The sequence below is a fragment of the Catharus ustulatus genome, chromosome 6 (genome assembly GCF_009819885.2).
Source record: "Catharus ustulatus isolate bCatUst1 chromosome 6, bCatUst1.pri.v2, whole genome shotgun sequence".
Lineage (NCBI taxonomy): Eukaryota > Metazoa > Chordata > Aves > Passeriformes > Turdidae > Catharus > Catharus ustulatus.
The window spans coordinates 21,784,114-21,800,306 of NC_046226.1; the positions used below are offsets into that span (position 1 = coordinate 21,784,114).

Consider the following 16,193-nt stretch of genomic DNA (forward strand, 5'->3'; position numbering starts at 1 on the left):
TTGATTAACAGAAATAGAAAGGCAAAACATGTACAGTAAGGCAGCCTTTTGCTACCATTTTCATTGTGTAAAACTCAGCCTGCTCTATCTACTTCAATCCTCTTCATTTACACCAGTGGGAGACCACTAATTGCTCATAAGGTAGAAACAGCCATCTACTAAATTAATAGAATGGACTGCTGTGGCCAAAAAAACAAAGAGCCTGATGTATTTCTAAATAAAAGGCCTCAGGTTACACAGAAGGTATATCCTCCTGCCATTACTTGCAATAAAATCCAGTCTAGAGTATTTACTTCAATTGATAGATGCCTATAGTTTGATTAGCAGCCTTATCTAAAAGGTAGGAGGGAACAAGACTTAAACCTTCTCAACTACAAACCCACAATGTATCCTAATTGTATTAGGAAGTCAGGAGTAAAAGTCTATTTCCAATGTCATGATATAAGACTAAGACAAAATCAAATAAACAAAACCCACAAAAAACATTATACGCACTTTTTGATGGTCCAGGATGATGTCCTGTCATTTTCCAGGAGTCCACACGACTTACCTTTCCAGATCGTTTTGAAACCCAGCCAGGGTAAATTACCAGCCAGGCCTGATAACTGGAGGCTGGCTCCTACACTGCCCACAACACCACCACTCATTTCAAGCTCCCTTCTCTGCATTATTTCCAGCTGCCAGCTCTAAAAAGCAGCAAGAAATCCCCAATTACAGACACAGGAACCTGGCTCTTGCTGATGCTTCAGGGCCTGTTCTAAGCCATTAGCAACAGCTTAACAAGGGCACTGCGACATTCTGGAGTTGTGAAGCCAAACACATTAGAAACAAACCCCACAGTATCAATAATATAAGAGATTTCCTGGATATGTATTTAAATGCAACCTAACAGAATTCAAAGCAGTGTTTCTTTCACACATTTGTGTGCTACGCTTAGCAAGTCTTAACTGATTGACTGAACAAGTAGCTTGAGAGTGGGAAAGTGGGTGTCCAATTGATAAAAGCAAACCGAAACAAAAATGCAGAAAATTGGCATCAGATTTTGTGACTTCAATATGAAATGTTTCTTCTGAACTCAAAGGAAACATTCTGAACTCCAAAGCAACCCAAAACCAGACATAGCATTACAGTCTATAATCTGTGTCAGTAGTACCCTGTTTACACAGCCCCTGTCAAAGTATGAATGCTGATAGGCCTTTCCAATATCTGTTTCAGAGAAATATGCTGGAAGAAATGGGAGACCAAGACAGACAACACTATATATTATGAATGACTCAGAAAAGCAGGCATTTTGGCCTTCAGCAGAAATGGACTGTTAGCATATGCTACCCAGCTTGTCATATGTGCCATCAATTCAGTCATGTCTCAGACTTCTAGGGGAAGGGTTGCAGATATGACACTGCTGTGGTACCAATATTGCATGGACCTTGCTGGTAACACTAATTAAGTCTACCACAAATAACTTAATAAAAAGCAGGTTTTTTCTGGGTTTAAAATTTACACAGTCGGTGAAACAAATTACTGAAGCTTACTGTTATACTTACTACGGCATTCATGATGCATTCCTTTGTTCCCTGCCTTGGAGCAAGTGAGGGAGAACGGGGAAGTCACCTCAAATAAGAGAAGCAGGCAGACTGCAGAGCTGAAGTGATCTGTTTCCTCCAGACAGGAGCAAAGGCCAAATCATGATGAGCAGAGGGAATGTCAAAAAGCTGATTATCTGCCCCCTAAAGGCAGACTTAAGGGGTTTGTTCAATTATTTTATCAGAGATCCTAGTAGTAATTGGCCAAGAACATCCAATGTTTTGAGATTAAGCAAATCAATACACCAAGAGGCACAAAGATTCTGCAGTGTATTTAACTGATCACTGGTTTTAAGTGAACATTCTCACAAACAATATCCACCATTTCAGCATGAAGATAGTATTTCAGTAGAAGACTACCTAGAACACTACTCATTTCACATGCACTCCATGTCTTTTTACCAAGTTTTGAATGAAAATCTCAAAGTATAATTCAGTACACAAAACCTAGACATTTTTTACCTATGAATACCTATGAATGTATTACATACAATATCTGCAAGTCATTCCTGGTTTCTCTAAACCAGGAATTCCATGAACATCTATTACCACCATTGGACTTGTGAAGTTAGTTTCAAAAACAGGAGGAAAAAGAAAACCAACAAAAAGCAGCCAAACAAAACCAATACATGCTGAAATGCACATTTTCATTTTAAGGAGAAAAAGAAATAACCCTCTGTAGGCTTTAAAGAAACTTCCAAGAAAAAAGGCTTGGATTTGTTACTGGGAAAGTTGTATTGCAGTTGAAAGAACAGTGAATCATGTCTCTGCTCTCCTATATCAGAACTCACAGGTCACCAATGCACTGAAAAGTCTACTTACGATCATTACACTGGCTCCCAGAATATGAAGTCATGGAGCAATCACAGGTGAAGCCTTCCCACTGCTGATTACAGATGCCCTGATTCGCACAGGAATCTTCCTGGCAGGTAGTGCTCGGTCCTGGAGAAAGGATGAAAAGAAGAGAGTGAAATAAAGCTAAAAGAATCACTTTGGACAGGCCCACAAAAGCTTCAATTAATCACTACCATTGCCATCAGGACTCGCATGCAGAAGAGGGAAATCACTAACCATTCTTGAATGTTCCATTCCTGGATGTGCAAAAAACTTAGGTAAAAATTTGAGCACAAAGACAAGTGTACACCTCACAATGAAACAGCAAACTGTAACACAGAGCAAGAAAGAGAGAACAGCAACATATTCCCTCTTAGGCAGGCCCAACTCACATGTTCCCAACTTGCTCAAAGAATTTTACAGTAAAATAGGGGGTGATGCTAGGCCAATAACCACGGCCAGGTTGTTGTGTTTCCCTAGAAATTTGACCCCCTTATAGAAATGAGAGCTAATTAATAGGTCCACAAACAATGCCTCATCATACCCAAACAACCCTGATAATGTGGATTCAAACTGAAGTTTTGAAGCCTCAGCTGGCTACAATTTGGCTTTACAGGTTAATAAAAGTCAGTCAAACAAAAAACCAAATACTCTGACCTATTACACAGGTTCCTCTGGAAACATGCCAATAAAGTCCTCAGAAGGGCATGGCATTTATCCACAACACTTCTATTTTTGGACTGCTTTCCATGCTTTTGGTGGAAGCAGAGAAGGAAGCAGCCACTACTAAGAGAACAGCCTTTCATTGTTCTACAATTTGCAGCTAACAGCTGCTATCCTGCTCAGATAAGCCTTGCAAAAGACAAAATCCAAGCAATAGGCAAAAAAGTAATCTTCAGATCAGAGAGACTCTGAATGACAGCTACTATATCATCCACAATGAGGTAGCTGGATTCTGAATCCTCTGAGAATGAGCATGAAGCTGCAAGTCATAGATTACAAGAACATGAGTGTACAAGTTACTTTTTGGGAAAGTATTTTATATTCAGCATTCTAGACAAAGGTATGTTGCTCCTGTTGTGCAGGATATTAAATAAAATCTACATATACATTTGACATATACACTATGCTATATCCTGCATGTGTTGGAAAAGAAAAAACAAAAGAAATAAAGCAGATAATAAATTATCAGCTGGCTAGGCTGCCTGAGATCAGTTCATTAACTAATTCCAGTCTAGGAGAATACTGTAAGGACAAAGAAACAGTTGATCAACTCATCCCAGCATCTTTCTTCACAGTCTTTGCTAGCAACAGCAACTTCACAAGACTCAATCCTTGTCCTTATTTCTTCATCACATCAACACCAACATCTGTATTTTATAGATTAGATAGGACAGACCCTTCAACTTCTATTGGACATCACCCATAGTGATTTCACTAAATCCCATAATTATTCAGCATCTTTGATATTGAGACTGCACACCTGGGCACTTCCATATTTACAAGCCCTTGAAGAACCCACATCTAACTGGAAGTCCTGTGTCATGCCATGATCCTCCCAATAATTCAGAGACCAAGCCAAGAATGAACCCTTAAAGCTTTGCTGCAGACTTTCTGCACCAGAGTCCCTATCAGATAATCTTCCCCACAGAAAGAACAGATTGGACTAATTTCAGTAGTTTTTCATCTATGTGCATTTCTTTACATCTCTCCTGCAATGAGAAGGAACATGTGACTCAGTAAGCAGAGTTAGACTGAATTTTAACAAAAACTTGAGCTTCTTCCAGAATGTATTACACTGTTAAAAAAAACAAAAAACAAAAAAACAAACAACCCCGAAACCTCTAGGTAGAAGAAGCATAAGTGTAGTTAATAGAAGATGACAACAAAATCCCTGAAGGAAAGTTCACCTATTGAAAAGAAGTGACAGCAGCAACCACAGCAAGAAAACCCCTTGTTGCCATGCTGAAGGAAAGTTGAGCAGCATTTTTCAACACTTTTCTCCTCCCCTCCACCTCTTCTTCCCACCCACCTGGCTCTCATTTGCAGCCATATGAATCCCAGTGGTCTCAGTGGCACTGTGTGAAATTAACAGATCACTTCTAGATTAGAACAGAGCTGACAGACTTTCCAGCGTGGGCTGGCAGGCACACAGGCCGTACAGGCCTCCCTCCTGCCTTTATTCTTGTAAAAATCATGGATATAAATATATATATACATGTGCATCAGGTTGTGCTCCCATACTTACTTCAGACTTACTCTGGCTGAGCAAAAGAAGAGATAACATTTAATAATCTGAAATAGAATATTAGATGTCATTTTGTCTAAAATGTCTAAACTATCTGAGGATAAGGAATGAGGAACTAATACCTCTCCTGCACATTACTATCCCACTATCTACCTGCTACCCTCAAACATGAATGTCAATACTCCTAGAAGTATAAACAAGCAAGATATCAATATCTGTATTTTAAAAATTAAACCAGAAAGCAACTGTGACTCTATGCAAACTTGCTTCAGCAACAACTATACAATCATTACATAGAAGCAGAGCAGAACACCATTTTCAACACTGTTTGCCCACTTTTCCTACATTATTCTGAGAACACTTTAATCAATAATTGGACTTGACAATGAGCATATCCTTTGTCTAGATGCTGCAAGAGAAAGGACTCTATTCAGGAATAAGACTGCATGAGGTCCAGTACATGTGGCTTGAGGTCTTCATATGATAGAGCCCAGAGAGCCAAAGTAATTGAATTCATGGCCTGTAGTATGGTATCTGAATTGTACTTAACAGAAACCAACTGTGAAGACAGGAACAGCACTTTCAGCAGCCAGAGGGGTTGGGAAAAAAAAAAAAAAACCAAAAAAAAAAAGAAAAACAAAAACACAATAAGGAGGAATTTTGAAATCCTGAAAATACCACAAGGAAGTTTGAAGCTTGATCTGCCATCTTCAGAGTCAGTCGTGACAGCACAGCATAGATGCTGGGTACTTGGCCTCACTTCTTAGTACTATGGGCCATTTGAATCATAAAAGGATCTTTGTCTCAGAGAGTTCATCTACTCCTGCTGCTAAGTCATTGCCTGATGTCATAATCCTCTGTGGCAACAGAATTTTCTTCAGAGCAACTAAAAGGAATGTCACAGGGAATTAGGATTTTGGATTAGGGAGCAAAGTGACAGAAGCACAGGAAGGATTATAAAACATGAAGATTGTGTTACCACGCACATGCCCTTTAGTGCTAACGAACAAGCAAAGAAGATGACAAACAACTTATATATAAAGCAGTAGAATTGTTTCTAAATTACCACTGCCATCAGGACTCAGGTCTATTTTTAATCTCATTCCTCTGGCAACAGTAAGAGCAGACAAAGTATTTAAAAGCAAAGTTTCAGAACTAGTCTTCACATAATAATCTGAGATACCTCTGATTTTATTATCTGCCTGTAGCTGAGCTTGGTGCATTGCCTTCTTTGTGCCACAGGCACAGTGGAAAGAGGAGTAAGTGGGCAGTAGATATCAAGTGAAAGTGGAAAAGCCCCCAGTGCAGAAAAGCAACCCTGCTATCAGAAGCATGACTTGCTGTCTCTCTTCTGGTCCAGGCTAAGCCTATCAACAGAAAGGCATCTCCTTTGGAACATGAAATGGCAAATCAAAATTCTTCAACAATATCCTTTTTATCTTTATGTCTGCATCTCTAATTTTTACTGGAACAGCTCAGTATCTGAGGACTTGCAGGATCTGAGATTTGTTGGGTCATCCTCCCTGGGAAGAGACCAGTACTACACTTTTCTTCAGGTACCTATCCAGATGTATTATTTGTTTATTAGTTTTTCTACTAAGTATTTTAAGAAAATCACCTTTGAAGAGTATAATAGCCTGATCTCATATCTGTATTCATCTTAGATGAACTGCTTAATCTACCATCTTTTCTACAATATCAGTTGTATGGTATGTTTCTCTTTGCCCTGAAATCAAAAATAAATTAGCAACTGCTGCATGTTGCTAACACTTCCATGTTTCATTGGCAAAAAAAGTCATTCCTTCTGTATCTTTTGAAAGTTCTTTGCAGGAAAAGGAACTTGAGAAATAAAAGTTCAAGTTACATGTGGAATCAGCTTATACAGCAGCTGGAGGATTATAACACAGCTGCTTCATGCTTTGATCACAACTAGCAATAAATATTAAGATAAGCAAACCATTATTGGTCTTGTACATAACACCTTCCACCACACATCAAAATTTTACTCCTTTTGAAGGGAATCAACCATTTGTGTTAACATTATTGCCTCAATAAGATGAAGATCAGCAATAGGGAAATTCAGTGACAATATGGTTCCATTTTCATTCTTCATCTCCCTAAATGCTCTCATCTTTTCCCCTTGTATCTTCAGAGATGTTAGGAAGCAATAGGAGAATAATATACACAAGACATCTTTACAGCCTTTGCAGAATAAGGTGCTTCTTTAGTCCTTTAGTTCCTGAATTACAAATGCCATCCAGCACTGAAATACCTCTACCACTGCAAGTCAGACATTACAATAAATTTACACCTTTGATAAATCTACACTCTACTTCTGTCAGCATTCCTCTTTCATAACCAGAGATAGTCAGCCTTTTTAAATTCAATCTGCAGTATCAGTTCAGCTCAGAAAGGCATCAGGTCTTGGAAACCATATGCACCAGGCAGAAAATAAACCTGTTCCAGGACTCACTCTTCCTGCAGGTTAAGTAGGAAACAAAGTTTTGCCCAACAGTTTTCCAATGTTATAATAATTTGGAAAACAAGGTGGGTTTTTTTAATTGAGTAAGAAGTGAGCAAAATTAAGTCTGAATCTCATGGAACCATCACTTTATGGGATGGACCATACCACATATACTGTAGCTGCCAAATACATATTGGTGATACATCAGCATTTACTCTGCACAAATGCAAGAAACTAAATTATAGTCAGTGTTCAGTGCATGATTCAGAAAGTTAGGTCCTGTATTTTGAGTCACAGATAGCAGAAAGCAGGAATATCAATGACTAATATAGCAAACCAGAACTAAAAACCAAACAGATTTTCAAGGATTGCAAGGCCAGCTCTTCAAGCTCTCAGTTTCATACTTTGTTAAGAACTCATCATCCCTTTCATCACCTAAATAAGGTTAGGCATCTGTCAGGTTCCATATTTAAAGTTACTCATTGTCAGAAATAGCTCAAAAGCCAGCATTCTTCTGTCCTCTGAAAAATGCAGCCATTTGTTTTCAGAGCCTCAACAGAGCCTGAATATTTCATCCACCTGATAAAAGTCATGGTGCTGAGTCCTTTTATTCCAAATAAGTGGCTGGTCTGAAAACTTCAAGAACTGGGACTAGTTAAAATAAGAATTATGCACAAATGTTCTTTCTCCCACAGAAAGCACATCTATCTCAAGGTTACAGAAGGGAATCAAGCAGCAATGGCAATCTGTAGAAATGGATCTGCAAAGTGGTGGGATTTCTTTCCCCTCAAAGAAAGCTGGCATATACCTATCTTCCTCTCTTGCCAGCCTTCCATTCTCCATTTCTAAGTAATCTAAAAGGTCATGAACAATGTGCTTATGCACATGCTAGTAAGGGAAGAACAAAAAAAGGCCAAAAGAATAAAAATTCCAACCATAGGACAAAAAGTCAACTGCATAAAAGGGAGTATGCCTGCACACAGAATGCAACAAGGGACAGGGAGATGCAAACAAAGCAGAGGAAGTAAACAGCATTTGAACATTCAGACACAGAAACTAAAAGCATTAAGGAAAATTGAAAGGGCTGCACACGAACAAGAAAAAACAGTAAACTGGAAAAACATCCTTCCTCACTGCAAATCACAGCAATATAAAAGAATCATAGAGTAGTCTGATTTGGAACGGACCCACAAGGGTCCAGCTCTTAAGTGTGAGGTGTCATGGCCTGTCCTGAAATAGCCAAACCTATTTAGCAAAGGTTGGTTTCCTGAAAAGCCAATAATCCACTTTATGCATTCAAGCCAAATGCTTCCCCTCAGGCTTCAATGTAATCAGATGTCTCTATCTGAAGGGCAAATATTCCTACAGGGTTAAGACCTCTGCAAAAAATTGAGCTTGAGATGGAATAATCTTCACAGCTGTAATACGCCTTTGGTTCTGAGGACTCTGGAAAAATCAAAACAATAGATCTCTTTGTTCCAGAACTTCTTGTTTATGATACATCTACTTCGGTAAACATCAAAAATCAAGCTAGGGAGTTCCTGAGCATGCATTCTGAATTCTGATGGACACATAACCGACTACAGAGAACAACAGTGGCTGTGGCAAGAGAGACACAATGCTGTGGATGTCTAATGTAAGTCCCAAAATCATTGCTGCAATTTGAGTGGATGGCACAAACATCTTAATCCTAAAGTTATTTATTCTCTAGTGTACTTCAAGGACACTTTTTTCTCATCACATCATTCCCAGTCCACATATGTTTCCTATTTTTCCAAAGCTCATCTTTAACCCCTTTCATTTACATAAACTTGAAAAGTCCCCTAGGGGCAGCACCTCTCTATATCACTCACTTCTGTAAGACACAGTATTTCAACTTTTTACAGTTGGGAACAGGTCAGAAATGCCAACAAAACATAGTTGCAGTCAGATGCTCCACATGCATAAAGCAAAATACACCACATTAATTTTTTTCTACATGAAGGCTGTCAAATATTTCAAATTCAATGTCTTGTGTGGATCCAGTTGATAAAATTATCTCAGACTGCCAGTATCATTACCTGTTGGGTGAGAGGGTATCTCTTAATATGCTCCTGTCAACAACTGCTACAGTGATAAACTGTTTACCTATTAAAACATCCTTATTGCTCCAAATTTATTTTTATTCTTTTTTACTGAGCCATAGAACACCAAACTCTACCTAAAAACACAGATGATATCCTGAAGGAAAGGTAATGGCTACCTGCCTATACCTGGAATACAGAACAAGAATATTTTAATTTGAAAATTACATGTATTACAGTAATTTCATGAATACAAGCCGCACCAATTTTCTGACATTTACAACCTCAGAAGTGCCAGCCAGAGTGCCAAGCCGAGCTGCTGCAAAGTCGGCATTTTGCGATTGTTACAAATTGCTACTCTGTTGCACCACGAGTAGAGCCTGGCTGCCTGCAGGCAGCACGGGGGGCGGGGAGAGAGGCGGGAGAGCTCCCTCCTTCCCTCCTCTGCCGCAGCCCAGGGGAGAGACGGGAGGGCCCCGTGCCGCCATTGCCGCGGCTCAGGGAGGAGGGGGGGGACCCGGGCCGCCCCTGCCGCGGCTCGGGGAGGCAACGGGGGGCTCCGTCCCTGCCTGCCACCACAGGGCAGCGCCGGGCCGTGGTGACCGAGCCCAGTGGCAGCGGCGGCTGGCCCCCAGTGGCCCCCCAGAGTGGCAGCGCCGGGCTGGGCTACCTGGCCCCGTCAGCAGCCCCTAGCGGGCCGAGCCTGCACAGCCTTAGCTGAGCCAGTAAACCCCGCCCTGGCGCCGTTCTGTTACTATTTGGCAACTTTGTTGCACGCGGGTCCTCGCTGCGAACGACAGAGCGGCTTATATTCAGGTGCGGCTTATTTATGGACAAAAAACGAAATATTTGCCAACATCCAGAGATGCGGCTTATACTCAGTGCGGCTTGTATTCGTGAATTTACTGTACATTAGATGAGGTCAGCAATATCACCAGGTCTTCACAGCAAACGCAGGTTTATGAATCATGTGATTAAAGCTACAAAATCTTAATACCAGAGATACGTAAAATGTCAGGAAGTCTGTGTCTTAGAGGGTGAAACAGAAACATTCTATGTTTTGTCTCACAACAGAACCTTAGACATTAAGTAGCTTAGACATAAAATTTCAAGTTGACTAAGATGATCCCACAACAGATGCCCTCTGTGGCTTCAGGACTGCTAAACAGAGACACATTGTTCAATACCTCTGATTTCCCCCTATACCTGAGACCATTATCTCCTTTTCCATTAAAAAAGGGGAGCAATTTTTAACATTTTCATGGCATTCCAGAATAAATTAATTTGTATTCTATATTGCAGTCTTTACCAAAGAATTGGGAAGTACACTTTCATTATCATATTTAAAAGGATTCACTTTCAATGCCATGGAAATAATTTCTTGTTTATATAGTTATACTACTATCAAAGACCTATTCATTTCTAACAGGTATATTTCCTTACTTATGCCCCAGGCAAAAAGTCTACAGGGTTTCCAAGAACACCTGATTTCCTTCATATTCTCACAAATGCTATACTCAACCTACTGCCTTTCTCAAATAACTCCTTTACCTGGTGACACAGCTCCTCAACAAGGACACACCTTCTGCACAGGAGATGATTTGGCCCCAGTTTCTCAGATAGGCACCAGGCACTCTGCATCAACAGGGACCTGCAGACTTGTCAGAAAGCCTCTTTGCAGGAAGCCTCTGACATGGCTGTTGTGGCAACAGCCGCTGGCGAAGGAGCTTTGTGGCACAGAAAATCTGTAATGTTGGCAGCACTGACTGCTGAGACAGGGGACAAGGGTGTCCTCATCCCCTTCAGTGTTAACAGCTGCTCCTATGTGCTGTCCTCAGGTTCTGCTACTGTGCTGGCCCTCCTACTAAAAGGAACCCTTCCTGCCCAGATCATGGCTTGTAAAAAGCCAATCTAAATATTAAGGGACTTTGTAGATTAGAGATTTGAGGTTTGTTTTATTTCTGTGGGATTTTTCAAAACCTAAATTTAAAAAAATAAACCAAAAAAACCCAGTTTTTACCTCCTGATTTCCCTCCTTAAGATCAGTACTCAAGAAACTAACTGAGCTTTCTGTTTTTTAAAGCTCTGAGGGCCTTCTACACTTTGATGCACAGCAGCTATTTGCCTGATCATTAGGCTTTCCAGGAAATCAACTGGTGCTTCTATGGCTATTCAGAGATTGATGCAGTCAAACCCCCGCAGGTCAACAGAAGCAGTTCCATTGTTGCCGTGTTGTTCTTCAAGCCAGAATTCCCCTTCAGAGATTCTGGGCCTTGCCATTCTGTTCCTGCCTTAGAGGTGTGAATGCATCCAGTAAAAGGCACCAAATGTTACATAAAAGCATCTTTCATTGAAACAAGTAATGGAGAAGAATAACCACAACCTTCTCTACCTTGCAGGTCAGCTTTGGTCAACTCAACTTTGTTAGCGCAAAAAAAAAAAAAAAAAAAAAAAGCAAAGACAATAAACAACATGTTAGTATAAAAGCAGATAAACATCACTTTGAATAAATAAAAGCAAGTGGTATAATTATCACAGCCAACATGCATAATCAAAAAAAGCAACAAGGGTGCAGAGGGACAATTACTACATTAACACAACTAACAGACAACAAAACCAGATAAAAAGAGATGAACTGCATTTCATTCATGCACACATGAAATCACAAATTTGGAGATTATAAAAAAAGAAAAAACATCACATACTTTAACTCATCTCTCAGTATTTACAACAATTTAAGAGAGATTTTGTCTTGTTTGAGAAATGCATGGAATCAATTTAAGTTAAAAAATCTATTTGACTTTCAGTACCTCTGTCAAGCATATATTTTGGCTTTTTGTCCAAAGTGGATTTATTGCCAGAAAACCATAAAGGACTGATAACTCTGTAAGACAAAAATTTCTATCTATCCAAAGAACTGAACTCGACACTGGATATAAGTGACAGTAACACCCTGCCCCCTCACTAGCTGTCACCTGCTCATGGATTTCAACACATTCTTAAAAAAAACTTACATCAACAGGCAAGCAGGCTTTACACCCATTTAGTCTTAATTAGTCATCAGAGCAATCAAAAAATCCCAAAGAGTACCAGCTCCTTATTTCAGCTAAGTCAGAATGATCTTGTTATCAGTGGTCAAATCATAGTCTACATGGCAAAAAAAGTCACAGATCTACTAAGTCTGATTATGTAAACATCTAAATACACTTTCTGAAGACTGAAGAGCAGTAAAAGAAAAACAATACAGCTGATGGTCTTCCGTGCAGGCACAAGTTTTCTTTTTTTTTTTTATTTTATTTGGGACTTTTGTTTTGGTTTCAGTTTGTTTGGTTGGTTTGATTTTTTAATTGAATTAGTTTACAAAGAAGCCACATCGATTTTTGGTGTGTTATACCTTGATTCTAAGTTTTCTCTTTCAGAATGGAAAAAGTAGAAGACAAAGATGGGAGCACAGGCAGCAGCTTCTGAATCTCCTGCTTCTGAAGGTTAAATATTTATATTACTTAGCACGGTAGGAATGGCAAAACAACAGATTATCAACCTCATTGCTCAAAAGATGGTTATTTAAGAAGTGCATACTTACCTTCGTTACCTGTTTTTAAAAAGTTTGAATATCACTGCTGATACTGAAGAAACATAGGTAGTTCTCCTTTCCCCATTGTCTTCTTTTACATTTACAATGCAATAAATTACAACTGACACGTGCAAATGCCATTTCCTGTACTTCCTAAGAATTTTAACATTTTGAATCTTTGCTGTTTCACAGCCTATGAATGACTCAAGATACCAATTATCCTCCCTTTTTGAGATAGTCAGAATTTTCTTTCCACTTTTGAAACTGCTTTACTACATAAAGCTATAAAATCTCATTTTCCTTAAACAAAATTCAAAAGAAAGGGGGAAGGAGTAGAAAAAAAAGGATGCATTTCTCCATGCATCAACACCTATTCTAACAAATTTCTCGGTACCAGTAATTTCACGATTATAAGCCGCACTGAGTATAAGCTGCACTTCCAGGTGCCAGCAGCTTTTCATTCTTTGTCCATACATAAGCCGCACTTGATTATAAGCCGCAAGTTACAATACAGGATGTGATAAAAGGTATCTATTCTATCACCATCTGTTGAGGGTGGGGACAGTGATCCTTATCTCAACGGCAGATATTCTGCTAATGGGCCATCCATTGAAACCAGGCAGGGCGTTGTTCTTTATCTTTTCACAACCCATCCTTCCTCCAGCCAGTCATTTTCTGCTAATGGCCATTGAGTCCCACTGTGTGACTGATAAAATTACTGCATCCCATTGGAAGTTGCTCCAGCCAGGAGGAAGAGCCCAACATTTCTTACCAAGATAAAAACAGAGGTTTTGGGACACTAAGGGAGCCCCTTTCTCCACTGGACTCCAGAGGAAAACCGGATTTCTCCACATCACCACTGGACCTTTAGAGGGAAACTGCACCTTCTGCAGGAGCACTGCTCCAACTGAATCACATCTGTAACTGCAGGAGGATGCAGCCACCATTTAATGGGACTGCTACCAACACCCTGCCTGACAGGGTATCAGGTTGTACTCTGTCAGGGTTTGGAGTTTGTTTCTTTGTAGTACTGTATTTCTATTTTAATTTCCCTAGAAAAGATCTGTTATTTCTAATTCCCATCTTTGCCTGAAAGCCCCTTGATTTCAAAATTATAATAATTTGGAGGGAGGGGGTTTACATTCTCCATTTCAAAGAGAAGTTTCTGCCTTTCTCAGCAGACCCCTGACACCGTCCAAACTAACACAGCAACTTTTTGTTCTTTGTCCATATATAAGCCACAACTGATTATAAGCTGCACTTCCAGGTTCGGACCAAAATTTTAGTTAAAATTGTGCGGCTAATAATCGTGAAATTACGCTACTTCCCTGCACCTCATTTTCTTTGTAGCTGAGAGTAAAGCTCATATTTGTTCCATAAATCCAGTAACACTATGAGAACAGAATACAAAAGCAAGGAAAAGGAAAGATGTCAAACCATCATGGAGCAAATTAATGCTCCACTCTTCCATGGACAACCTTTGATTCCACAGAGAAAGTCAAGTATGACCAGATTTGAAATTTCTCTACTGAGTAGATGAAGGATGAAATCCTTTTTGACATTATCCTGCTGTGAGATTTTAAGCATGAGATTAGATTTGCTGTTTTCCACATAGTGCTTAGTATGCAAAATGTGTTTCTGATTATCCAGCCTGTATGTGTCATTCATGCTTTTCATGTACCAGTGAATTCCAAAGGTTAACTATACTATTTCATGGAAAGTAGCAAAAGATTATGATTTTACAGTGGGATCTGGAAAGAAGATTAAACTAGGATGAAAAAAGTCCCAAAACATCTGGAATAGTGTCAACCAGATTAACAATAATCAGTCTCCTTTGTGAGAAGCTGTTAGTGGAACAGGTGAGGTAGAAGTAACACCTCTAAAGCACATAGAAAACTACCTTACAGAAGAAATAAAATGTTCTTTAGCCACTGCTGTTAGGTTTTGCTGTCTGGGTGCGGGATGGTGAAACTGCACCCTATTGGGGCCTGGTCTGCTCCCCAAATACCTTGCAGAGCTGGCCTGGGATGCTGTTTCATGTAGAACAGAAGGATATTAGAGGCTCTTTCTCCCAGGGTTGGTATTCTGCTTTATTCTTAGGCTTCCATGTAGTCAAAGCGAGAGAGCAGGATAAAAAGAGGAAGTTCCAAACCGGGGCACAGGTTTTTAAGGGTCAGGAAAGGGGAGGGGTCAGCCCCAGCCTCAGGCCAATCCCACCGCAGGGGCCAGTCCACCGGTCCTGCAGGGGTCACAGGGCTAAAGGGACATACCATTCCCAAAACAGTAAGGTATTGGGTTACAACAGGATGGGATTAAAATATTTAGAACATGCAGCTGAATTTCAGGTAGCTCTAGTGCCCATGGTAAGCAATATAGGGATGTCCAATCAAAGGAAAGGAAAACACAGGAGAACATGTGGCAAATCAAGAGAGATGAAAAAATCCCTCAAAGGCAGAAAGTACTCATGAATATTGAGGGCATCGTCTTCAAACTACACAAAAGGTTGGACATCTGCTTAACTTTTTCAAAGACCAGTGAATCACTCAATCTAGATTTTCGTGGATGGAATAAACTGATCCATTTATCTAGTAGAAAGACAAGTTCAGCAAGAACTTGTTTTAAAAGTCAAGAAGTGAGAAAAAGCTGAGCTGAAGTTAAAATTTTTCACTTTAAAGAAGGGAAAGGAGGTCACCTGGTACAATTTCTTCTATCTACTAACTTTTCATATACACCATAGTGCAGACATAATTTCTCTCAAACTGTGTATGTTTGATGTAGATAGTCTGCATTACTCAAACTCAGGAGTAAAAAGTTTCCAACCACCCCTTACAGGCCATTGACAAACAGACCAGAGAAAACTACGTCCTGATGGAAGACTTTTCTTCAGTTTTTGATGCTTTGCTCGTGTCCAGAAGCCTCCACCCATGTTTGCAAGGCACAGATGAATTTCATACTTTTATCCCAAATACATGAATACCTGAAAGATGAATTTTATGCATGGGGAAACTAAGGCCCAAAGCAGGTGGCAGACTTGCTTTCGAGCTTCCACTAGTAGAGGGCCTCCCATTTGAAGTCCTTTCTGAGAATTCATTTTTTCTCTTCTGTTTGTTTAATCCCTGATGCAACACTGACACAAGGACCATTTAAGTCTTAACCACTTCCCTACTTTTCATAGCTTTTCTCAGGTCCTCTCACCAATGCCTTTTTTGAGATGGTGGTATGGGGAAGGGCCCTTTTGTTACGTCAGAGAGAGTGATGAAAACTGCAGTGAGCACAAGAGATCAAGAAACTGAAAATGAAGTAGTATATTGGTATCATGTCATTCTCCCCAGGATTTATTCTCTTCAAGATTTATTCTCCTCAGAGCTGTGTGTATCACACCTGAACATATCAGGCAGCAAACTGGTTTCTGGGTTTGCCACATCCC

At 39.9% G+C, this 16,193-nt stretch overlaps 1 protein-coding gene across 26 annotated transcripts in view; it reads right to left on the bottom strand.

The window, feature by feature from the left end:
• Positions 1-16,193, bottom strand: part of NRXN3 (neurexin 3) — a 967,067-nt gene that overhangs the window by 518,734 nt on the left and 432,140 nt on the right. For all 26 annotated transcript variants that reach the window (XM_033061705.1, XM_033061719.1, XM_033061707.1 and 23 more), the window contains one exon: positions 2,406-2,525. In XM_033061705.1, the coding sequence (XP_032917596.1) occupies positions 2,406-2,525 (120 nt within the window). The remainder of the gene's footprint in view (positions 1-2,405; positions 2,526-16,193) is intronic.